The following is a 24,876-nucleotide window of genomic DNA, read 5'->3' on the forward strand; positions in this document are numbered from 1 at the left end:
CCATCTTGGTTTCCTCACATAAGAGGGCCACCCAAGCAAGGTGGTCCAGAGGAGGGGGGTGAGTGTCCGGGCAGGTGAGCCGGCTTGTGCGGAGGCCCGGAGGAGCGAAAGCTCGGCTCTCGGGAACCGTTTCAGTGTGGCTGGAGCATGGACAGGGAGAGTGGAGGCGAGTGGGGCCGTGGAAACGGCGTTTCGCTTTCAGAAGGATAGTGGGAAACCACAGAGCGTGTTCGGCACAGGAGAGGCCCGCTCGGACGTGCGCTATGAAAGTTAAGACCCTGGCAGGGTAGAGAAGGATGGCGGGGAAGCAGGAGGGGAAGGCCGGAGGGTATGAAAGTGACCCAGGTGAGCGGCGATGGTGGCCCGGACCGAGGCGAGACTCAGTGAGGAGGACTTAGGGCTGGACCAGGGCAGCTGGCTACTCGGGGTGTCAGAGTGGTGGAAGTGGGGGCTGTGGGAGACTTAGGGGTGGAGAGCGTACCCCGCGGGGTGAGGAGGCTGCAGGTTGGGAAGAGGGTTCTTGGGAGAAGGGGCCGCACGTGGGCCCTGAGCCCTCTCTGAAACCCTGCCCTGCCCACTGCCCCTTTTCAGCCTCACGGAGTGTCCGTTGGAGCCCCTGAGTGTCACCCGCCTCTGTGAGACTCTGGAGAAGTGCCCAGGGCCTCTGGAAGTCAAGTAAGCAAGGAGGACACAGCCCCGGAGGGCACGATTGGGGCATCTGCCCAGTGACCTGGGTGGAGGATGTCCTGCTTAGAGGCCGGTGAGCCCATTCTGGTTCCTTCCTGCCAGACCCCGTAACCCACAACCCTGTGGATGTTCTCTGGTAGAAGCCTGTTGCTCCCAGTGGCCCAGCTCAGGTACCTCGCCCTCCCACAGAGAGGTCGTGCTGGACCTGGGGCTTCACGTTCCCCAGCTGCTCAACTCAGGGCACCAGGAGCCCAGCCTGCCCCCTCCAGCCCTGCAGCCCCACCCCAGCATCTTCCTGGGCCTGCCTCCGTGGTTGGAGCCCGTCACCTCTGAAGGCCCCGCCTCCCCAGCTCTGGTTGACCAGCTCCCCCACCCAGAGCACCTGGGTCTGTGATCAGAGACTGCACTTGGAGCCAGGAGTCCTGGCTCAGCCACCTACAAGTGGGGTGACTCTGGGCAAATGGCATTAGCTCACTGGACCTCAGCTTCGTCCTCTGCAAAGTGGACAGTCAGCCTTTCCTTCCATCATCATTGTTATAATTTTATTACAATAATTACCTTAAAATCCAAGACAAACCTACCTCACCTAAACAACCCCTGTCCCTCATCAAGTCAATGATGTCCTCATTGTCCTGATGGCCTTCTACTCCTTGTCCATTTGCATATTCAGTTTTTACCTACTCACAGTCGCAGACTAGCCGTGTTCTACAGTTTTACTCTACATCACGCCATTATGTGTTTTTCTATTTTATTTGTCTTTTTTCTTGCTGTCTGGCTCCCAACTCAAATGCCTTTCCGGCCCTTGCAACAAGCTCATCCCTGTTGATCACCTGATGTGTGTCCTTCCATGTCTTCCTCCAAATTCAAACACACGTGGACACAGAGGGTTGGGTTTTTGACATTGTTAACAGACACTGGATCTTACCACATAGGGTCTCTGTCCTGAGCTTTTGTCCTGTGACATTGCATCATGGCTTTCCTGGAATATCGAGACATGTTGGAAGAGTTTAAGTCTTGATTTTCAGAAAAGTGGCAAAGCTAGTCCAGAGAATCCCCTCACTCAGTTGCCCCTGGTGGTTAATACCATTCATGGTCATGGTACATTGGTCACAACTAAGAAACGAACCTTGGATGTGACTATTAACTACACTCCAGACTTTATCCAGATTTCACCAGTTTTTCCGCAGATGCCCTTTCTTTGATCCGGAATCCCATCCAGGGTCCCAGATGGCATTCAGTCATGATTTTTTTTTTTTCCCCTCCCTGGCCTGTGACAGTTTCTCAGTCTTTCTTTGTCATTCACAACCTTGACAGTTTTGAGGACTACTGGTTAGATATCTTCCAAAGTGTCCCTCGGTTTAGGTTTGACGTTTTCTTCATGACGTTTTCTTAGACTGAGGCTGTGGGTTAGGTGAAGAATCCCGAAGAGGCGAAGTACCCTCCTCATCCCATCTCAGCGGTGGATGCTGTGGACTCGACTTATCACTATTGATGTTGACTTTGATCCCCTGGCTTAGGGAGTGTTTGTCAGATTTTATTGTTGTAAAGCTAATTTTTAATTTAAAGACATTTTTTTCTTTTATCGTGGAGACTTTCAAGCCTATATAAAAGCAGAGGAAAGAGTAGACCCTTAATTCCCCTTCACCTCCCTCAATAATTACCACCTCATGGCCCCAATACACACACGCACACACACGCACACACACTCACTCACACACACATTATTGTGAGGCAATTCCCAGACACCTTATAATTTCTCCTGTAGACATTTCAGTACGCGTAGCTAAAAGCTAAGTACTCTATTTTTTAACGAACCATCATCAAACCGAAAATATTAACATTATTTTATGACATATTAACATCCTCAAACAGCCTGTCAGTTTTCAGTTGTCCCTAGTTATCTCCTATGTGTGTTTTACACAACAGTTGTATATTCGTGCCTTTTCGTACTCCCTCCACAGTTTGGATGTGCCACGGTTCCTCAGCCACCCGCCTCTAGAGTCTAGATAGGGATCCGGCAGCTTCCAGTGCTTGTTTTTGTTTCTGTTTTGGTTTTGTTTTAATTTGGTTTTGTGAAGGGGTTCTTTCTTTCTTTCTTTCCTGTCTTTCTTTCCTGTCTGTCTTTCTTTCTTTTCTGTCTGTCTTTCTTTCTTTTTTTCCTTTCTTTCTTTCTTTCCTTCCTTCCCTCCTTCCTTTCTTCCTTCCTTCCTTCCTTTCTCTCTCTCTCTTTCTTTTGTTCTTTCCCTTTCCTCTCCTGTCCTCTCTTCTTCTCTCACTGCAGCCAGTGCTGCAGAAAGCACTCTTCTGAGAAGTCCTGCAGCAAAGAAAACTGATTTGGCTTACTGCAGCCTTTCCCAAAGGTGTACGACCTTCCTTTACTCCAGCCTCCATGCTAACTCAAGGACCCCGTGTTCGGAGGAAATGTTGAGGACAACCCAGGCGTAGCACCCAGCTCCAGAAGGCTCTGGCCGTGCAGCCGTGCTCCTAGCTTTCCCTGGGGCTGCCCCAGCTCATGCAGATGTTTTGTTTCACAGGTTGTCCTGTGGGGTCCTGAGTGACCAGAGCCTGGACGCCCTGCTGGGGCACTTGCCCCAGCTCCCCCAGCTGAGCCTGCTACAGTAAGGCTGGTTTGCCTATCTCCCTGCACCACCTGAGGCTCTAGGGTTGCAAAGCCATCCCCTTCCTTCCCCTCCCCGCTTCTCCTGGGCTGTGTCATCATTTTATCTGGCACAGCTGGGAGGTGGAGTCTGCTTCATACTTTGTCGAACCTGCGGGGGTGGGTGTTGAGCCCTCTGGGCCTCAGTTTCTTCGTCTGATAAATAGAATTACCATTCCCTCCCCACTGCATGGCCCTCAAACAATATAATTGCTTTAAAAGCATCTTAAAGAATGGAAGGCCTGTGACAGGTGGGCTATTGCACTTCTCTCTCCCCCTGGAAAGGTCACCTGCTCCTAGAAAGGGACTTTACAGATGTAGGTCATATGTATGTCACACACCATTTTTTAAAGGTCACCATCTAACTTTGTAAAAGGGGAACTTAGCAGCATCTCCCCAAATATTTAAAACTCGATTGTCTCATTTCTGCTCAGACTGGTTAGAATTTAAAAAGGATTTTCTTCACATCGTCTAGTGGGCAGGGGGGGTGGGGGGGGGCAGGTAGGACAGCAGCTACAGCCGAAATGGGAAAACCCAACGGGAAATTAAATCACATCATCAATAACCGCAGCGTCCATGCTAATGCTAACCCTGAGAAGGCACGCATCACCCAGGATCTCGCTCACACCTCAGTCCTCTCAGGGACGGAGGGAAGAGACTGTGACGTTCCAGAGGTGAGCAGGCGAGGCAGAGCTCATGTCAACACCCACAGCGCTCACTCTGCCCCCACCCTGCCAGGAGAGAATGGGTCAGGGAGGGCTCCTTTGGACACAAGATGACAGGTTAAAATAAACAGATGAGACAGCTCAGATCAGAGAGGGACTTCTCCATGCCTAAGTAACACAGCATCGGCCCTCAGCTCTTCATCGGTCTTTTGAATGAGGTGGCCAGCTTGACAGTCACCAGGGTTTACACTTTATTACTCAGTCCACAGTGCTTGTGTACAACTGTGGGCAGGAGACACAGTGGTGGGGGGAGATGGTGCTACCACTGCATCTAGGGAGGAGAGGTGTTAATGCTGCGAAGCATCCTACAGGACAGCCCCCAGCAACAGCAAATAATCCAGCCCCAAATCTCAATAGTGCCGAGGGCAATAAACTACTCTGAGAGCTGAAGCTTTTTCCTCCTGTCCTGCGAAGTCTGTGCTTGAAAGTAGAAACAATGTAATAATAACAAGCATGGGTCTCTTGCTAGGCAATGTGCAAGCCTGATATAATTAAATCCTCTTAACAACCCGAGAGGAAAGTATACGAATAGTCCCATTTTCCAGGTAAGGAAACTGAGGCTCAGAGAGTTCAAGTGGCTTGTCCAAGGACACAGAGCCAGTCAGCAGAACTGGGGCTCAAACTCACGTCTGCTTGACTCCAATCCTCTGTTTGTCCCTCTTGAGTCCCTGCCTTCCTTATTACTGTGCTGACTTGCCAGCCCTCCAACTTCTGGTCCCTTCTCCTTCAACCTATCCCAGCTCTCTGCCTACTGATCTTGCTTGGCTTCGACTTGCTGATTTGGGGTCCTGCCTTTTTCTTGCTTAGGCTGAACCAGACGGAACTGTCGCCAGGGAGCCTCTTCCTGCTGGCTAACTTCTTCAGCCTGTGCCCGCGAGTTCAGAAGGTGGATCTCAGGTGGGTATTGCCCTGGGACAACCAAGACCAGTCTTAAAGGGTCGTGCCTGAAGTTTGGTGGGTGTGAGGGTAGGATGGAGGCAGTAAGACCCAAGCCAGAGGCTCAGCTTCTGGAACAGAGGTGCCTGCCCCATGGGGCCTACTGTGGCCAAGGGTGGCTGATCCAGGTGCTGTCTGCTCCAGGTCCCTGTATCATGTGACCTTGCACTTCAGATCTAACGAGGAGCAGAAAGGAGGGCGCTGTGGGTAAGTCAGTCCCCCGGAACCTTGCCCTGACAGCCAGTGGGTAGTAGAGACAAATAGACCTGCTTTCTGATGGTCAGAGCAGGGGACAGACAGCAGAGAATGCGCAGAGCACTCCCCCAGAAGCACGTGCGAGGAGACTTGTTTCCTCCAACCTGTGGAAGCAAGGGTTCAGAGAGGGCTGGGCTTCGTCAAGGGCAAAGAAGTACACATCAGACTGGACCAGAACTCAGGAACCTGGTCCAAGAAAAAGGACTTCTCAACCTGCCTACCAGGCTTTAAATTCCAGCTGCACAAGGACCTGGCACTTTGGGCAAGTTCCTGGACCTCTCCCGTCCTCAGCTTCTGCTGCTGATAAAGGGAGACACCGTACTGCAGAGTGTTGGCAAGGATTAAATGAGACAATATGTAAAGCATGAGTCTCACAGATTTGAGTGTCTCTCTGCTGCTGACTCCTGAACCAGTGCTCCGCGGTTGCCCAAGTGAGATGGGGGCAGGTATTGCCCTGGAGGCAGGATCGTGGGGCAGGATGGTAACCTCTGAACGCAGAGATGATATTTCCGATAACTATTTGATGCCACTGGCTCACAGAGAGGCCTTGGACCAGACCCTTCTCCTCACTGCACCTCAGCATCCTCAGCTGTGAAATGATAAATAAGAAGAGCTACTATTTACTGGGGATCTGCAAGGCACCATTCTGAGAGCCTTATACATATCACTTCCTATAAACTTCACAGCTGTGGCCACTGTGCATGTCACACGTGGTAAGGGTTACAGCTGGAACTTGAACCCAGGCTGTCCTACAGTACAGGGGCAGACAGCCCAGGGGCAGACAGACTTTTTCTGTAAAGGGTTAGATTGTAAATATTTTGGGTTTTGCACTCTGTATGGTCTCTGTCACCGCTGCTTCACTTCACTGATGTAGCTTAAAAACAGCACAGACAATACGTAAGCGCATACATGTGGCTGTGCGCCAGCGAAACAGTATTCGTGGACACTGAGATTTGAATTTCATATAATGTTTGTGTCATGAACTATTATTCTTCTTTTGATTTTTTTTTCTCAACCATCTGAAAATGGGAAAATCATCCTTAGCTCACAAGCCCTACAAAAACACGTGGCCTTGGCTGTAGGTTTTCAGGTCCTGTCCTATCCGACACTGTCCTGTCCTCTCTGACCTCTGGAATGCCTGGATGATTTCTAAAACACAATGGTTTCCAAAACATAGGACATAGACCAGGATGGATGATTTTTAGGAGGTTGGGAAGATAGGGTAGTTCAACTTCATTGACTTTTCTGTGAGGTCATTATTCCCTCTGTCTGATTAAGGCCACGGGGAGGACTCAGTTGGGTGTTTAAGTGTCTTGAACATGTCTTGCTAAGCTCCTTTTTTAACAAAGAGAGAGCCCTTAGCAGGTGTCGATATCTGGCTCGAATTTAATGATGACATTTTGCTGTCATTTTATGTATTCTTACGCTTATGGTCTGTTTGTGGCATGCAACGCCAGCTTCCCATCTGAGTGAGTGATACAGAGTTTCCTTTTACGATAAATGCGTTAAATAAAAAGAACAAGCTGATTTAAAAATAGGAAGTAAATAAGACTGTAAAAGGGAATTTGGGACTATGGGGAAAATCATGAAGGAGAGTAACAGTGATAAAAAATTTGAAATATTGATTTTAGGAACTTTCTGATTTTAAGTTTTTTTGTTTTTTTTTTTCAGTTGCTGGCTGGCCATAGGGTAGTCTCATTTAATTGTATAGTCTCATTACAGGCCCTTTGAAGGCAAACTTACCATGACTTTTAATTCTAGCATCGATAGCCCTCTGCGAGAGCAGACTTCACCCTATTCTCCTCTACCCTACCCCCGACATCTGTTCATTAAAATGACCCCAAGAGCTGTAGTTCTCCAACTTGAACTTGAATCACAGTCAGCCGGAGAGCCTTACCCCTGCAGTTTCTGATTCAGTGGGTCTGGACTGGGTTCCCAGAATTTGCATCTCAGCAATTTCCCACTTTGGGAACCACCACCCCAGAGGGAGCATGTAGGTGCCAAGTGGGATCTGCTGTGGGGGAAGGTGGAAGTGGTGAATGCTGGATAGTTCCAGAGACTCCAAGCTTGGGTGAGGCCCCACCCTAGATGAGCTGGGTAGAGCCGGTCTGAGTGGCTCAAAACCCCAGCCCCGACCCGTTCCCCTCCCCCAGCAGGTTCACGGGCTGTGGCCTCAGCCAGGAGCACGTGGAGCCACTGTGCAAGTTGCTGAGGAAGTGTGAAGACCTCAGCCAGCTGGAGTAAGTTGGGGGAAGAGGAAGAGAGGAGGAGGGAGAGGAGCCTGGGTGGCATTGGAGGGGGTTTGTGTGCATGGTACGCCTGTGCGCACACTCAGCACCTCTCAGGACCAGCTAACGGATGCCCAGGACTCTGGGTCACGTCTGTAAGGTTCCCTGGTACCCAGTTCATCCCTCCTACTCCGACTCCCAACATGGTGGGGCTAGTTCAGAGTGTGTCCTTGATCTAATCGGGGGAGTCCTTCCAACAGCAATGCCTTGGCCTTGTGTTGATCAAGGCATCAGAGCTTTGCTGGATGATGGGGACTACAATGAAGGACCCATCGATTTGGTTGACAGGGGTTAAAAGTACCAAGTGCCTCAGCCTGGAGGCGACTGGGTGGGGACCTGTGGGCTCTAGCACTATTGAAAAGTGGCATCTATATGGTCTGTCTTGTGTGCCCAAATAGTGCAGCCCCCACATGGGTAGAAAAATAATAGCTGATACCTACTGAGCATTTCCTCCACTGTTCTAAATGCTTTAAATATTCTTCTTATCCTTCCAACAAACCTAGAAGCCATTGTCCCCATTTTATAGATGAGAGAGCTGAGGTTCAGAGAGTTTAAGAACTTGGCCAAGGTCACATAGCTAGTTCAATGCAGAGTCTTTGCTTACAACCATAGGAGTCCAGCCTAGGACCTGTAGGAATTAAAGACAGTTGTGTACAAAAAAAAAAAGTTTAAAAAAAAATTCCTGTTGTAATGTGGCCAAGAAGAGAAATGTGACTGATTAAAATCATGTATTTTAAAGAAAGAGGAATAAGCAACGCGTCCCTGAGTTTTTCTGTGTTTTCCATTGCAGAGAGCAACTTCTTCTTATTTTAAAGATTATTAAATGACTTCATGAGACAAACTAATTTGCATAGTTTGTCAGGAAAAGACGAAATAAACGAGCCTCAAAAGTGTCATAATCAGGGACAAAAGGAGTTCAAAGATGCAGGACGAAAACCAGGTCTACCAGGGCATGCTGGTTATACTGTCTCTGAAACCGTAGCTAAAACCGTAGAATACTACAATGACGGGAAATAGGGAAGTATTCGGTTGCAATTTTTGATGTTGAATTCCCACATGAGAAGAGGAAATCGGTCAGGTAGATGCGTCCTCCAGGCATCTTTCCTTTCCCTGAATTTACTCTTGTTCAAAAATGGCGGCCCCCAGCTGTTTCCAGTCAAGGGCATAGCAGAAGCGCATTGGTTTTTGTCTGACTCCGGAAAGTCTGCCGGAGTCCTGAGAGTGGTCAGCAGATGCTGAATAAGAAGATAAGGACTGGTCAGCGGGTGCGGGCGAGGGGATAGTGACGCGAACGCGGAAGCCGTTGGTGGCGGCGCTGGTGGTGGTGACTCTGGTGGTGATCGAGATGGAGCTGGGGGCGGTGACGATGAGGGGATCGTGAGCGCGCCGTGTGGCTGGAGTAGCAGGGATGGGAGCTGAAGAAAAGGCGCTGGTGGAGGGGGCGCATCTGGCCAGCAGTGACCTCCTCTTACCTCCTACAGCCTCTCAGCCAACCAGCTGGGTGATGATGGACTCAGGTGCCTCCTGGAATGTCTGCCTCGGGTGCCCATCTCCGGTTCACTTGAGTAAGTGACTGTCAGTCTCAAGGACAGCAAAGAGGAAGACTCCCCTGGGCCAAAAGCATGAATTTTGAGGGATCTTTTGAGGGGTCCCTTAAGAACCCCAGAGGACAAGAACTGGGGAGGGAAAAGGGTCCCCACCTCGGGTCCTTTCCTCCTTCTCTCACTGGCCACCACGGGAAGAGCCCCACCAGACACCCAGGAGAGGCTGCCACCAAAGCTTGGCAACTCAAGCTGACTCCGGGAGGGGAGTGACAGTTCATCCCTAAGCAGCTGATGCAAGCTCCTTGGTCCGTCCTGTCCTCGAAACTCCTCTGACCAAGTCTATGGGACACAGATTTGGAGACACAACAGGGAGGATCTCTAAGAAGCCATCTGCTCTCTCGCCTTGTCTCCCCAGTGACTGGGGAGACAGGCGGCCAGAGCCAGGACACGACCCATTGCTAGGCAGCTGGCTTTGTGCTCTGTGCGGGGCTGGAGCTGCCCGCCGCCCTGGCCTCATCAGTGCCCTGTCCCACACCGTAAGGACAGCAGGCACAGGACTCAGGGTCTGGCGTCTGTCCTGCCCGTGTGGGGATAGTGTTCCTCGGGCCTCCCTCTGGACCTCAGTGTCTCCACCTGGGGAATGGACGCTTTGACCAGGAGGACTCTCCTCCCGGAGATGACAGCTGGAGGGGAGGAGCCAAGGAGCTGGGCTGGGCAGGGCTGCACTGAGGCGCTGCCTCCCACACCCCCATCCCGAACCTCGCTTCTCCTCCAGTCTGAGTCACAACGGCATCTCCCAGGAAAGCGCCCTGTGCCTGGTGGAGACTCTGCCCTCCTGCTCACGTGTCCGGGAGGCTTCCGTGAAGTAAGGAGATATTGGTGCCACTGGCTGATGGTGGGGGGGGCAAGACCCCGACACCCAGCAGCCCTCCGTCCGGATGACTCGGGGAGACCTCTGAGTCTCCGGGGTTCACTGAATGTGGGATTGCAGTCTCCATCCTCTGAGGTCTACATGCCCTGGGGACCAGGGAGGTCACAGGATGGGCAAGGCCAGGTTTTAGCATCTTCTCCAAATGAGTTGGATCAGCAAGGGCCTCTTCTTCCATGACGTCCTCCGTCCCTTGCCCCTGGTAACTCAGCCCCTTTCCCTCTGGCGCCCCCTGGTGCTTGGGCCCTGAGGGTGCTGGTAAGCCCCTGGCGTCCTCACACCCTTCTCTGCAGCCTGGGCTCCCAGAAGAGCTTCTGGATTCACTTCTCCCAACAGGAAGAGGCTGGGAAGATGCTGAGGTAATTACTGGTCTGGGGTGACGGGTAAAGTGGAGGGGACAGGGGAGAGGAGGCTCCATGCCTCCTTCTTTGCTGGGCCTCTCCGCCTTCACGCACCCCACTTCACACTCACTGCTGGGGTTTGCCTCTCCCTCACCTGTCTCCAACCCCCCCACTCCTTCGGTCCTCGGGCCAGGTCTTCACACTGTATTTGTGCCTCTTGGCCATGTCTTAACTATAATCTGGAGGCTTCTGAGTATCGTGGTTAAGAGGTTGAATTCTGGAGCCACCTGGGGGTCAATCCCAACTCAACAACTTCTAAGCCGCATGACTTTGGACGAGTGGCTTCACCTCTGTTTCAGTCCCTCATCTGTTATTGTGATGAGTAACGAGTTAATATGTATCAAGTGCTAGGAAAGGGCCTGGTTCATCTGAGTGCCGTATCAGCTATCATTATTATTACTGTTGTTATTATCATCATTATTATTGTTGTTGTTTGTGGTTGTGGTGGTGGTGGTGGTTGTGGTTGTTACTCCCTGGTAGCCGCGGGCTCTGTCTCTTTCTCAGCCTCACCACTACTGCTGTGGGTACATGTGTTACTTCAGCTGTGATCACGGGCTCCAGACCGGCCCGCTGCCTCTGGCCAGGCCTCCTCCAGTCCGTTTGCCCCACAGCACCCAGCGGGACCTTCCTAGTGCACGCGTCTGACTGCGCCGCTCCACCGCTCTGAGCCCTTCCGTGGGTCCCCATTGCCCCCCGGATAAAGCTCAAATTCCCTCACAGTCTGATTTGGCTGTTACCTCCCACCGTGTTCTTCCTCAGCCGCCCCACCACACACACACACACACATACACACACACACACACACACACCCCACACATACACATTATGTTCCCACACATAACACATACACAACGCGTATATCACATACACACCATACCACACACACCACACACAGGCACGCACATATTCAGCCTTTGCTTCTCGTTCACCAAGTATGTACTGTCTGGGGAAGTGTCCTTGTCCCTAGGCGCCCAGCCTGACCTCCTCTTCCCTGCCCTTTCTAAGACGAAATGCTCCCAACCCTTTCAGACCCAGCTCAAATGTCAGCCCCTCCTGGAGAACTCCAGGGCCCTCGTCTGTCAGAACAAACTGCCATGGTGTTGCGCCAGGCCCCCTTCTCAGCCTGTCTGTGAGGCCGTGGTCTGGAGCTTGTCTGCTGACCAAACAGGGCAGGGCACCTGGAGGGTGGGGCCACAGTGAGAATCCCAGGCCCTCCTCCCTCCAAGGGAGCCTGGAATAAAGTGGTATTGGGGAGTAAGGGAGTCGTTATGGGTTTGGGGTCTGGAGTCAGGCTGAGCTGGATCGAAACCCAACTCTACCCTTACTTCTGACCAGATCCATGTCTTTGGGTTAGTCAGTTTCTCCACCCATAAATGATGCTGTTGAAATTAAATGAGATACTGCATGTAAGGCAGGCATGCCTGGTTGCTCACCATGTGCACCCAGAGGCTGGCACAGGGCCTGGCATACAGTCATGGCTCAATAAGTGACACTTCTAGCATTTTCTTGTTGGGTGGTCTCTCCAAAGAGACAGGAAGTTCCCAGGGCAGGAGCTGTGTCTTTGGCTTTGCTCCAGGCCTTTGAACTCAGCGGGTACCAGCTCCGAAGGCCCCGGGGGAAGCTGGGAAGAAGTAGGACAGCAGCCTTGGACAGGCCTCACCCAGGCTCTGTCCTTTGCCCTCTCCCCTCTGCCCTCAGGCTGAGCGAGTGCAGCTTCGGGCCAGAGCATATGCCCAGACTGGCCACCGGCCTGAGCCAGGCCCAGCAGCTGACAGAGCTCACGTAAGTGACAGGGCCCAGCCCATGAGGGTAGCTCCCTGCCAGAGCCACCATCGTAACCTACCTCTGTCCCCAGGCTGACCCGGTGCTGCCTGGGCCTGCAAGACCTGACTGTCCTCCTGAGTCTGGTGACAAGGCCAGAGGGGCTGCTCAGTCTCAGGTAGTATCTTCCTCTGGGGCCTGGGCGGGGCAGGGGCGGGGCAAGGTGGGTGCCCCCAGGATCAGGGCCCTGGCTGTTCCTACACTTAGAACCCTGCCACCTGAACCGAGCTGACGCTGCTCATTTGTCCTAGAGACTCCCCCAGGCACACAGAGAAGTCACCCTCTCCAGGGCGGGGCCTATGCTTGGGGTCTTAAGAAATAAAAACTCTAAAGGACACCCAGCCAAGGTCAAAAATAACAACTATCATGTTTGCATGTTTCACTGTAATCATTTTAAAACTTTCAGAGAGAGTACCAAAGAGTAAAATCACTTTGAAAATAGATATTCCCATCACCCGGGTTTGACAATGATTTCTATTTTTCCAAATTTTTTTTTTATTTTGACTTAAGTGTTTTGAGGTAAGTTACGGATCTCATAAACTATCATTCAAATATTGCACTGTGAGGCCTTAAAAAATAAGAACATTTCCTACATAATCGCAGGTGAATTAGGACACCTACGAAAATTGGTAGAATTTTCCTCAATGTCATGTATTATTACCTGGTCCCATCTAAAATGTCCCCAAATGGGACAGCTGGCTTATTGGATCCAGGATGCAGTCAAGGTCCACGTTTTGCACGGGGTGGTGACAGTTTTTAGGACGCGGTTCATGTCCCTCCTCTTTCATGTCAGTTTCTGGCTCTGTCTGGTTATTTCCTCGTGACGTCGTTAAGCCCGTGACTTTCCTAGAACTGGAAGTCAGATCACAGGCTCGCTGAGGTTCAGTTCCCTATTTGTGACCCAAACACTTATTTCGTATCCAGTGCTGGTCACTTCTCATCGCAGCCTGCGATGAGGCTCATAAAGTCTGGTTGCTCCTCGAAACAACATCTTTTTAAATTGTGGTATAATACACGTAACGTCAAATTTACCATCTTAGCCATTTTCCAGCGTCCAGTTGAGCGGGGATAAGTGCATTCACATCAGACAACCACAACTCTTTTCTTCTTGCAAAACTCAAACTCTGTCCCCATTAAACAATAACTCCCCATGCCCCCTCCTCAGCCCCTGGCGACCACCATTCTACGTCCGGTCTCTGTGGATTTGACTACTCTAGGGACCGCGTAGAAGTGGCATCATACAGTATTTGTCGTTTTGTAAATGGCTCTTTCACTTAGCACAATGCCCTCTACGTTGTAGCGTGTGTCAGTACTTCATTCCTTTATGTGGACGAATAATATTCCATTGTGTGGAATATATCACATTTTGTTTATCCAGCCATCCGTTGATGGACACATGGGTTGCTTACACTTTTTGGCTATTGTGAATCATGCTGCTGTTGACATAGGTGTACAAAGATCTCTTTGTATCTCTGCTTTCAATTATTTGAGGTGTTTACTCAGAACTGCTGGATCACCCCCAAAATAACATTTTTAAATAAAACTTGTCTTCCTCTAAAATAACATATGCTAACTGTAGAAATTTGTGGAAAGTCCATAAGAGCCTAAGAAGAAAATAGCACTTTGAAAAAATTTCAATATAATTTTAAAAGCAGGAATATTTTAAACAACTCTTTTTTCCTGCTTCTAATTAATGCATGCATGTCATAGAAAGTTCAGAAAATATTGAAAACTAAGGAAGAAATAAAATAACCATTCACGAGAATTTTGTCATCTAAACAACTACCATTAACATTTAATATATTTTCCTCAACTTTCTCTCTCTCTCTCTCTCTCCCTCTTTCTCCCTCTCTCTCCATGTGAGTTTTATCCCTCTGCATATATTTTTTTTATTTTTCAAATACAAAATTCGGATCATGTTTTATACAGTTTTATTTCCTTATCTTTGCAATGTAACATTATGTGGACTCTTTTTAATCTAAAAATATTATTTTAAAAAGCACATTTGCTGTTTAGATTGTTGCAGCAACTGTTAGAATATGTATCTTAATCTCTTGTATTATGCTTATGCCGTTGTATAATTTTATAGTTTTAAAATAAGCAAAAATCAAAAAGTCTCTAGGACCCTCCTGGCACTCTCTTCCCTCCCCCTGCTTACTCAGGGGACCTTCATCTGTGTGTGCTTCTATGACAGGGTGGAGGAGCCGTGGGTGGGCAGAGCTGGGGTTCTCGCCCTGCTGAAAATCTGCACCCAGGCCTCAGGCAACATCACCGAGATAAGGTGAGTCCAGGGAGGAGACCCCCTCGGAATTTTCATCTCCATGATTATTGGGACCTTCCCTCACCTAGACATCGGGCTCTTGTCCTGTGGGGTAATAGCTATGTCACTAGTGAGTTCTCTGGGTCTCCAAGATGGCAGGAGCTCCCGGAGCGTATGTAAGGGGCTACACATGCTTGTTGGGACTTGTGCAGTAGCCAACAGGCAGTGCCAGAGAGAGGAAAGCAGGCCCAGATTCAAGACAAAGGGCTGTCAGATCCCAAGACGCAACAGGGAGTCCACGCTGCTTGCCTGAAGTGGCCCCTGGATTACAGTAACACACACAGTGGCTCTGTGCCCAGAGATGACAAAATGATGGGGAGTAGCTAAGAGCAAAGGTTTCGGTGTCCCACTGACCTGTGCCCAGATCCTCATGGGTCTCGGAGCTCAGAGTCAGTCGGCCAGGCAGCCGCGATCCCAGCTCAGCCTACATAGGAAAACAGCCATAGGGCTCACACCGGCTGTCTCTTCCCTTCCAGTATCTCTGAGACCCAGCAGCAGCTCTGTATCCAGCTGGAATTTCCCCGTCAGGAGAACCCGGAGGCCGTGGCCCTCAGGTGGGATCCAGTACCTGTGGCCCCCAGGGAGTGGCCGGTGATGCATTGGTGTGGGGGTGGGACACTGCTGCTTCTGACCAATATTTCTCGTGCCACTGCTCAGAGTCCTTTGATGTCCAAAGTCTCTATATGGCCCATGAAGTCTGGCTCAATATGCCTCTCCATGCTGTCCATTCCCACCCCGGCCTCAGCTCCGGTCCTCCCCACTGGCTTTCAGTTCCTTGCTCCCTTTGACCTCAGGGCCTTTGCATAGGCTGTTCCTTACCCAGAAGCTTCTCTCTTCCCTTCCCCTCTTCCTCCTCCTTCACCTGGCAAACTCTCCCTCATCCTCAGGTCTCGGCTTAAATGCCATCACCACAGGAAGGCCTCTCTGAACCCCCAGATTTAGTCAAGCCCTCCCATTATCCACTCTTATAGATGTGTAGCTTCGCAGTACCTCTAATCCATACAGCACATTTTTGGAAATTAAAATGTCATCCCTTTTAGGTGAATGCAGCCCTGTAGGTATACATTCTGGGGAACAGCCCATAGCTGGATCTCAGCCCCAACTCACCTCCTTGGCTAGGTTCTTTCGTGCAGCAAACAACCTGCACAGACAGATGCCCGATCTGCCTCCCCTTCATAGCTTCGTATCACTTCCCATAATTAACTAGTAAATCATGGGGCCTTATTTAATTAGCATTTATATAGCCCCTCAAGGTAAGCTCCTCTCAGGCAGAGATTGAGTCCCTAATACTGATCCAGGTGTTCAGACACTGCTGCCTCCCTGTTGACCTGCAGGTTGTCTCACTGTGACCTGGAGACCCACCACAGCCTTCTCGTCAGGCAGCTGATGGAGACATGCACCAGGCTGCAGCAGCTCAGGTCAGCACCCTGAAACACTGCCTGGGGCTCTGAGCTCTCTGGTCCACCCAGTGCCCGCTACAGGCCACATGTGAGAGCCTGGCCAGGCCTGGATGGGGACGAGCAGAGCCTGGGGCAGTGCCAGGCCCCGGGGAATTTTTTGCTTCCCTGTGCACGAGAGAATCACACTTGGCCAGGGTGCTATAGGGGAGCGCTGCCCCACTGGGAGCTCTTGGGTGGTCCTTTCCCCTCTTGCTCCCCGCCCCCATCTCTATTGAGGGATGACCCTTGAGGTCGTCCAGCCTGCAGTCCTCTGGAATGCGCTTGGCCCTTTTCAGCTTGTCCCAGGTGAACCTCTGCGATGTGAGCTCCTTGCTGCTGCAAAGCCTCCTGCTGGCCCTCTCTGAGCTGAAGAAATTCCGGTACGCAGACCAGACGGCCAGTTGGCCAGTTGGGCTCCTTGCGGCTCTGCCCTGTCCCCACACTTCCTGTTCTCCCCAGACTGGGCTCAGATGAACTCTGTGGCTGCAGCCGTGGGCTGGGACCACACGTGGCCCTGGACGTGGTGTCTGGGTGTGTGGCCATATCTATGAAAGTAATTCCCTTTTCAATATTCTTTTTCTTTTCTTTCTTTCTTTCTTTTTTTTTTTTGAAAAAAATTGCCAGCTAATAGAAAATTTACAAGAAGACTAATCTTCCATACACCCTTTTCTCAAATTCACCCTTTGTCAATATTAATTCACTTATTTTTCCTCCCTCCCTCCCTCCTTCACCCCTCCCCTCCCTTCTTCCGCTCGCTCCCTCTTTCTCACTTCTTTTGAACCATTTGAAAGTTGCAAAATCATGCCCCTTCGCCCCTAAATATTTCAGTGAATTTCCTAAGAGCAAGGACATTCTTTCCCATCGTCCGGGAAAAAACATAAAATTCAAGAAATTTCACATCGATACACAACTCTTATCTAAACTACAGTTTATATTCCGGTTTTGCCGATTGTCCCGATAATACTGTTTGTTACATGTTTTCCAGTCCTGGACTCCATTTAGGATCTCATGCTACATTCAGGTGTCACCTCTCTTCAGTCTCCTTCGGTGTGAGACAGGCCCTTGGCCCTTTGTCTTTCACGATATTGTCTTGACCTTCGCCTGGTAGTTATTTCACAGACTGTCTTTCAACTTGGCTTTGTCTGATGTTTTCTCGTGCTTAGATTCAAGTTCCGCATTTTGGGCAGGAATATCACACAGGTGCCGTCATGTTCTTCTCGGTGTGTCACATCAGGAGGCACATGATGTCTCTTTGTCCCCTTACCGGTGACGTTAACTGTGATTACCTGGTTAAGGTGGTGTCTGCCAGGTTTCTTCACTTGCAAAGCTACTATTTTTCTCTTTCTAATTCTAACATTCTAACAAATATCTTATGCGGAGATACTTTAAGACTATGTAAACATCCTGTTCTCCCTCAAACTTCCACCCACTAACTTTAACATCCGTTGATAATTCGCGCCTGAGTCAAATACCAGCATGATGGCCGCAGAACAGAGTTTTTCTATCAGTTCTATTTTAATCCACTGATTGCATCAAGGAGGAAGTCTCCTTTTGCTGCCAATATATTGTTAATATCTCTCCAATACTTAACTACATTTTTGTCACTTAAAGAGACAGAGCTCATGATAAATGACAGCAACTAGCTAGACTTTACGGTAATGCCCAATTATGGCATAAATTGTGAAGTTGCTCCCTAAATGATTGTGGGTTAGAAAAATGTTCAACTAGTCCGTGCTCCCACCTTTAGGCTGTATGTTGGCTTAATGATTTCAAGGAGGAAAGGAGAGCCCCCTCCCACTGTCCCCCAGCACCACTCCCCACCACCTGCTTGCCCTCCCTCACCAGCATTTGGGGCTCCTCAGACCCAGAGCTCCTACCTGACCTGCTGCTCTCTAACCCCCACCAGGCTGGCCTCCTGCCGTGTCAGCTCCCAGGGCCTGGCCCACCTGGCATTTGGTCTGAGCCACTGTCACCACCTGGAGGAGCTGGAGTGAGTGGAAGGGTGGAGGCCTCTGGGAAGGGATGGCCCAGCTGAGGGCAAGGGGTGGAGAGGACAGTGGGGCCTTTGGTGAATAGTGGACGTCAACCCATCCCTTTTCTCTCTGATGAAACCCAGCGACTCGGTGTGGCCTGCAGAAGGCTGAGCGCTGTGGTCTCAGCCCCAGCTTCACCACTCGCTTAGAGTGAACCTGGGCCAGTAACTGTGCCTCTCTAGGCTTCATCTGTAAAATGGGGTCATAACCTTTCTCTGCCTGGAGGGCTGTGGGTGTCGGGGTACAGAGAGAGCTAAGGGGCAGAAGGGATCATTGCACGAGTGTGTGTGCGTGTGTGCGTGTGTGTGTGTGTGCGCGCGCACGCGTGGGTGTGTCTTTTCGCAACCCTCTTTTGCAACCCTCATCCAGGACATTCTTTCTTAGCTGAGTCACCTGTGACCGCCATGCCCCCCTTTTCAGGGACTCCAGAGCCTGACCCTTGGCACCAGGAAAGCCCCCATGTAGCCTGGACAGGACGCGTGATCTACAATTGGCTCCTTGAGGGGACTGAGGAATTGCGGGGGGCAGGGCTAACAAGACAGTTCGGGGATCTGGGCAGGCCTGTCTAACCCTCAGTTCGTTCTCGGTCCCCTGCAGCCTGTCGAACAACCCGCTTGGCAAGGAGGACACCAAGGTGCTGATGGGGGCCCTTGAGGGCAAGTGCTGGCTAAAGAGGCTTGAGTAAGTGGCTGTGGTTAATGGGCGGCGGGGGGAGGGTGTCGGGACCGTGTCCAGGAACCATCTCATCTCCTGTGAACACAAACTTTCCAGTCAGTCCCTGGGGAGACACTGGTGACCTGAATGCCCTCCATTTTACTTCATGACCTGGCTCTCAGTGCCATCGAAATGCTTGATCACAGAAAGCAGCATACTCACTCCAGGAGACCCAAGCCAGAAAAATTTTGGCTCATGTCACAGAAAATTACAAGGCGACTGGCTTCAGGCTTGGCTGGATCCAGGTTCTGTAATTGTTTCCCTCACCCCCCATCCTCTCCTCTGTCTGTCTATCTCTCCATCTCGACTTCATTCGCAGGCAGGCTGTCCCTGCGTCTCACTTTCTACCAGCTTAGTGGAGAGGGAGCTCTTTTCTCCTTATCCTTCCAAGGAAAGGCCCTGGATTGGGTCTCATGGGACTAGCTTGGGTTACATGGCCTTCCCTAAACCAATCGCTGTGGTTCTGAGCACAATATTCTGACCGGCCAGACCTGGGTCACATGCCCACCCAGTTCTGGACTCAGTGGGGGGTGGTATTTCGGGGCACTATTAACAGGAAAGGGAAACAAACTCTGGGCAGAAAAAATCCACGGATGTCCACTGCCGTTTGCCTCTTCTGTATACGTAGTAACTGGCAACTTGTATTCTCACCTAGAATTTGGAGTCACCAAATTCTCAGAAACACCAGAAACAGCCTCAGGCTGAAGAACAGGTCCCCCCATCTTGCGTAGACTGAGCAGCATCTAGAGGGGCACATTTCACAGGGCATTTTCTGCTTTTGATTTCTGTTTTTCTGAACACCAAAAATACACACACGTTATAAAGTGTTCCATCATGACAGAAATATGTAACAAAGGACATGATATCCCCTGACAGTGACACCCCTGGGAAAAACTTCTGGGAAAAAAGCAGTTGGTGAACTTTCCTCCAGATTTTTTTGGACATATGTTTTGAATCCATTTTAAATGGAGTCTTCTGGCTTTCTGTCCCTCGACAATGAAAATTTCCCACTTTGTCCTTCTTCACTTGTCCCCTGGAGGACAGGGGGGATGGTACAAGGAAGCGGGTGGATCCTCACTGCCCAGAGGCCTTTTCCAGTTTCAGATCTGTCATTTCTGAATGTCTCCTCCCTGACAAGCAGTTCACCTCACACATCCAGCCAGCATCTTGCACTTGCAATGCTCAAGGGCATGGATCTCGGTTGGGAGCCACACCACCCAGGTTCAACGTTTAGTAGGGTGACCAACTGTCCCAGTTTGCCCAGGGCTGAAAGTCCTACATACTAGAAAACCTTTCGATTCTAGGCAAACCAGGACAGTTGCCACCTCTCAGCTCTACCTCTTTATGCGTGAGCTTGGGGAGGTTACTCAACTTCTCTGTGCTTTTTTCTTTCTTTTTTTTTATTATTATTATTTTTTATTATGGTGACATTGGTTAACAAAATCCAGTAAGTTTCAAGTGTACACATCAACAGTAAGGCGCATTTTAACTTTAGGGATAAGAGCTGCACCTTCTTCCTCGGGTGATTGTGGAGATTAAATAAGATAATACATGTTAAGTCCTTTAAACAGAGCCTGGCACAGAGTTCTCACTTAACAAGTATTGGCAATTATTGTTATGATTCTCCTCTCCTGCTGGGGCCAGGGGCACTATCCCATGAGTGACACGTGGTTGGAGCCCAGGAATGAAAACCCTACAGCCTGGGGTTTTGTTCCTGATTCTGTCCCTTTCTGTGTGTGACTCTGAACAAATTTTGTAACTCTCTGAACCTCAGTGTTCCTCCTCTGTCAAATGGGGACAATAACAGATCCATGTCTCAGGATAGCACGGAGCCCCGTGCTTGGCCCATAGTATATGCTAGATGTGTGGTCGCTATGGTTACTGATCAGTAGTCTGGATCCAGTGTGATTCAGAAATAGAACTGCCGCTTGGGTGGTCTTAATACTCCGTGCAGAGAATCAGCATCTGGATCCCCCAGGGCAGTTTTGTACAATATTTTACACTGCACGGATGTAAGTGGCCGTCTTGGCAGTCCCTGGGTGTTGCTAAGTACTGGGTCCTCAAGCAGCTGGACGGGACGGGCCTTGTCTGCACCTGGGACGCAACCCCAGTGATGCCCAGTCCTCCTCTGGCCTCCTCTCCTCCAGCCTCAGCAACTTCCTGCTGGGTGGGCCCACCCTGGCTGTGCTCACTGAAGGACTAAGCCACATGACCCGCCTGCAGAGCCTCTGGTGAGTAACCCTGTGGGAATGCATGGGAGGGTGCACTCCATGCCCTGTTGGGCCCACCGCACAAGGAAGCACTGGGGGCCCCTCCTCAAGGACCCTCGGTGCTCTTGTCCTTGGGATGTTCTTGTACCCTGCCAGGTCAGTGCCAGGGCCCTTGCCTTTTAATGCCTCCAGCTTCTACTTGGCTACGAAAGTGACCCAAAGGGTTGGGGCCAAGTCCTAGAACACCCCTAACTGTGCACAGATTCGCCCTGTGTTCTGGTTCACGTTTCTGGGTCCGTGGGTCTGGGTTGCCTAGATTCTGTGTTTCTAACACACTCCCAGGCGATATTAATTCTGGGTCCACAGACCATACTCTGGTGACCTTGATATTCTCCGGAGGCCCTGACCACTTCGATAAACGAACCTCACGCGCTCTTTTCAAAACATAAAATATGGTAACTAAAAACAAACCCAAGCTTGACACAAAGCATTGTTTTGTTTTTATCCAAGTCCCCACCCCCACTCTGGCAATGTAGTGTGCATAGGAGACGAGTTCAGAGAATTTGGGGGAGCATGTCATAGGGGAGCAGGTCATTTCACCCAAAATGAATTCACGGAAAGGCAGTTGGCAAAAATTTAATTTGCAAAACAAAACAGCCCCCAGACGCATATTTACTGCAAGGCTAAGTTTGCATCAGCTGTTTTTTGTTTTTTCCCACTCAGAGGCAGGGTGAGGTCAGGGTGCACAAAAGACAACAAATTAGGTTTAAGGAAAACCCCACCGTTCGCCTAGATTAGAGCAAGATGCACCTGTGGAACTGATTTGCCTGAACTGTGGAACCCGCGTGAAATTGTCCTGGAGACCCCTGACACGGGCTGAGGCCAAACCAAAACACGTGGCCACCTCTCCCAGGCCAGCAGACCTGTGTCCACTTTGCCTGCGAGTCATTGGGCATTCTTGGGCCAGTCATGGCACCTCCCTGGGCCTCTGTTTTCTCACCTGGACATTGGGTACCATCATGCCCGCCTTGCCTGTCCTTCTCCTCCTCACAGTTTTGTGACTGGTACGAGCTCCTGGACAGGTCGAGGCTTTGTGAAGCGCACAGTTCAGCGCCCGCAAAGGCCTTTTCTCCTGACTAGGCCTCGTGGCCTATTTCCCGCTTCTCCAATCTGAGCAGGAACGACATTGGTGACGTTGGCTGCTACCACCTTTCCAAGGCCCTCAGAGCTGCCACCAGCTTGGAGGAGCTGGGGTGCATTGCCTGTCCCTCCCCTGGGCCCAAGACAACTTTGGCAGGGGAAGATGACAAAAGCAAGGAGCTCCTTGAGGACACTCGTCCCTTTCACCCACTTCCTCACCACGTAAACCCAGACTTAGAACCTCGTGGACCCACAGATAGGATGTGAGAGTGCCGATTGCAGGATTGCAGCCGGAGGGATTCGGGGCAGATGTCAGGGAGACCACAAACACAAGATGAGGGTTTGGCGCCCTCACCCGGCTTAGGGGGTGGAGCTTTATCGGTGTGCGCTCAGGCCTCGCTCTAGACGCAGCCTGCTCCTCTTCTGGGACGGAGACAGGGGCGAGATGACGTGGGTGGCATGCCGATGGTTCCAATTCCGCCGCTGTTCTCTCCCCCAGCTTGAGCTACAACCAGATTGGAGACACTGGTGCCCAGCACTTAGCTGCCGTCCTGCCGGGGCTGCCTGAGCTCAGGAAGATAGAGTGAGTGCTGGCCCTGCTCATCGGGGCCCTTGGTGGCTGCCCCGTGGCCCAGGGACACACTGGCTTCTGGCTCAGGCTGACATTCCTACCTCAACTTCAGTGTCCAGGCAGTGGGGTTGGGTTACCTCCTGGCCCTGCTGACTTTGGGACCTTGAGCCAGCCCAGCCCCTGCCCCTCTCTGGGCCATTCTGCCCCATCAGGCTAGGAGGGTGTGTGTGTGTTGCAGGAGGGTGCTGTCTCTTAGGGACCCAGTAGATGCAGGGGTGGGGGAAGTGGGGGTTCTGAGGGTCTGACACCTGCCTCTCCCTCAGCCTCTCAGCAAATAACATCGGCCTGGCTGGGGGCGTGCAGTTGGCGGAGTCTCTCACCCTTTGCAAGCACCTGGAGGAGCTGAAGTGAGTGTGTTCCCAGGTGGACTGACTGCCCTCTGCCCTCTGTGTCCCCACAGCCTACCTAGCCCTTGTCTCCCCTGACGGACACAAGGCAGGGTGGGGGTCTAGGGCAGGCTGGCCCCGTGCTCACCCTCATACCTTCTCTTTTTCCAGGCTTGGCTGCAATGCCGTGGGGAATCCCACAGCCCTGGGGCTGGCCCAAGGGTTGCCCCAGCACCTGAGAGTCTTGCAGTGAGTGTCCCGCTGCCCATGGTGTGTGCAGGGCGGCTAGCAAGGCAGGGTTTGGCCGGGAACACTTGGCGGTCGAGGTCCTCATCGGCTGAGCGACCCTGCCTTAGGGCAGAGTACCAGAGCTGGCTGCCCCATGCCCTGCCTGCTCCTGCCCTGCCTCTAGAGTCTGGGGCAGGGAAATCAGGAGCCACGGCCTAGTCCTGGCTCTGCCACTAGTCCCTGGGTGCCCATGGCCAAGCCCCTGCCCCTGCTGAATTTCAGTTTCCTCATCTGCAAAATAATTACAACAATCCCAGCTCAGGGACCTCTGAGCCTATCTCTGAGGGTGAGCCAGGAAGTGGCGGCAAAGGACCACACGGGAGCAAAGTGCCAAGGAGCACGGCCCCAGCATTTTACAGTTTATGTCCATGGTCTCATCTGAGTCTCACAGCAGCCCCATGGGGCCTGGATTTCTATTTGCTCCATTTTACAGACAACGGAATTAAAGGGAGGAAAGGTTGGCAAGATCACCTTATCACTACATGGAGGAGCCAGGCCTTGAACTTGGCATCTCAAAGCCCAAAGCCAGGGCCCTTGATACCCACCCAGGTCCTGTATGGGTGGGGAGGAGGCTTGGGATAGCAATTACCCAGAAACGGTCTAAGGTTTGGTGGTACAGCCTGAGACAAGGCTGAGGGTGAGGGGATCCAGCCCCCAATCCCCACACCTGGTCCCCCAGGCTCTCCTCACCCTCTCCCCTTTCCCCAGCCTGCCATCCAGCCGTCTGGGCCCAGAGGGGGCACTGAGCCTGGGCCAGGCCCTGGATGGGTGCCCACATCTGGAAGAGATCAGGTGAGTAGGGAGCGTGGAGCATGGGCAGGGGGACAGGCCGAGGAGGGTCTGCAGATTCCTCTCACAGGTGTCTGTCTGCCCTGCAGCTTGGCCGAGAACAGCCTGGCCGGAGGGGTCCCACATTTCCGTCAGGGGCTCCCACTGCTCAGGCATATAGAGTAAGTAGCTTCCTCTGACTACCTGTGGGGCTGGAGTTGGGAGGAAGAGGCAGCCTTTCCCTGGCTGAGCCTGACACCTGGGAGATCCTTGAAAGTGACAGAGGCCTCAGGTACAGAAGGAGCCTGGGGTAAAAAGGAGCACTTTCCTAAAACTCCCACCCTGCCCTGATCCTGGCCACTCCACTCCCTCCGGGGGAGAGGGGACGCTGGAGATGCTCTGGCCTGGGACACCTCCATCCCGCCCCTTCTTTTTCCCCAGCTTGGTTTCGTGTGATATTGACAACCAGACTGCCAAGCCCCTCACTGCCAACTTCGTGCTTTGCCCGGCCCTGGAAGAGATCCTGTGAGTGGCGAGGAGGGCCCTGAGCTGGGAAAGGCAGGCATCCGGGGACGCGGCCCCGCCCACCCTCCAGCCAGGAGCTGGTCCCTTCCCCCCAGAGGTTCTCCCATCTCGCTCAGACCTCCTCTAGAGGAAGTTTTAACACTTGAGCTGCGAGTGACTCTGAGCAAGGCCACTCAGCCTTCCTGCCTGTTTCCTCACCTGGCGGGAGGGGAGGTGCCCCAGACGGTCTCCAAAGGCTCTT

General features: G+C 51.6%; 1 protein-coding gene across 5 annotated transcripts in view; it reads left to right on the top strand.

Annotated features, from left to right (window-relative positions):
* Positions 1–24,876, top strand: part of NLRC5 (NLR family CARD domain containing 5) — a 75,238-nt gene that overhangs the window by 47,052 nt on the left and 3,310 nt on the right. For 2 of the 5 annotated variants that reach the window (XM_039880931.1, XM_039880932.1), the window contains 23 exons: positions 592–675; positions 3,222–3,305; positions 4,876–4,965; positions 5,149–5,211; positions 7,413–7,499; positions 9,029–9,112; positions 9,867–9,956; positions 10,313–10,378; positions 12,119–12,202; positions 12,276–12,359; positions 14,436–14,522; positions 15,038–15,115; positions 15,896–15,979; positions 16,297–16,380; positions 17,907–17,990; positions 18,631–18,714; positions 20,895–20,978; positions 22,597–22,680; positions 22,992–23,075; positions 23,226–23,303; positions 24,051–24,134; positions 24,221–24,292; positions 24,552–24,635. In XM_039880931.1, coding sequence (XP_039736865.1) covers positions 592–675; positions 3,222–3,305; positions 4,876–4,965; positions 5,149–5,211; positions 7,413–7,499; positions 9,029–9,112; positions 9,867–9,956; positions 10,313–10,378; positions 12,119–12,202; positions 12,276–12,359; positions 14,436–14,522; positions 15,038–15,115; positions 15,896–15,979; positions 16,297–16,380; positions 17,907–17,990; positions 18,631–18,714; positions 20,895–20,978; positions 22,597–22,680; positions 22,992–23,075; positions 23,226–23,303; positions 24,051–24,134; positions 24,221–24,292; positions 24,552–24,635 — 1,887 coding nt within the window. Of the gene's footprint in view, positions 1–591; positions 676–3,221; positions 3,306–4,875; positions 4,966–5,148; positions 5,212–7,412; positions 7,500–9,028; positions 9,113–9,866; positions 9,957–10,312; positions 10,379–12,118; positions 12,203–12,275; positions 12,360–14,435; positions 14,523–15,037; positions 15,116–15,895; positions 15,980–16,296; positions 16,381–17,906; positions 17,991–18,630; positions 18,715–20,894; positions 20,979–22,123; positions 22,211–22,596; positions 22,681–22,991; positions 23,076–23,225; positions 23,304–24,050; positions 24,135–24,220; positions 24,293–24,551; positions 24,636–24,876 lie in introns of all 5 variants that reach the window. The other 3 variants (XM_039880935.1, XM_039880933.1, XM_039880934.1) reach the window with 3 other exon arrangements.

The sequence above is a fragment of the Pteropus medius genome, unplaced genomic scaffold (genome assembly GCF_902729225.1).
Source record: "Pteropus medius unplaced genomic scaffold, Ma_sr-lr_union100, whole genome shotgun sequence".
Lineage (NCBI taxonomy): Eukaryota > Metazoa > Chordata > Mammalia > Chiroptera > Pteropodidae > Pteropus > Pteropus medius.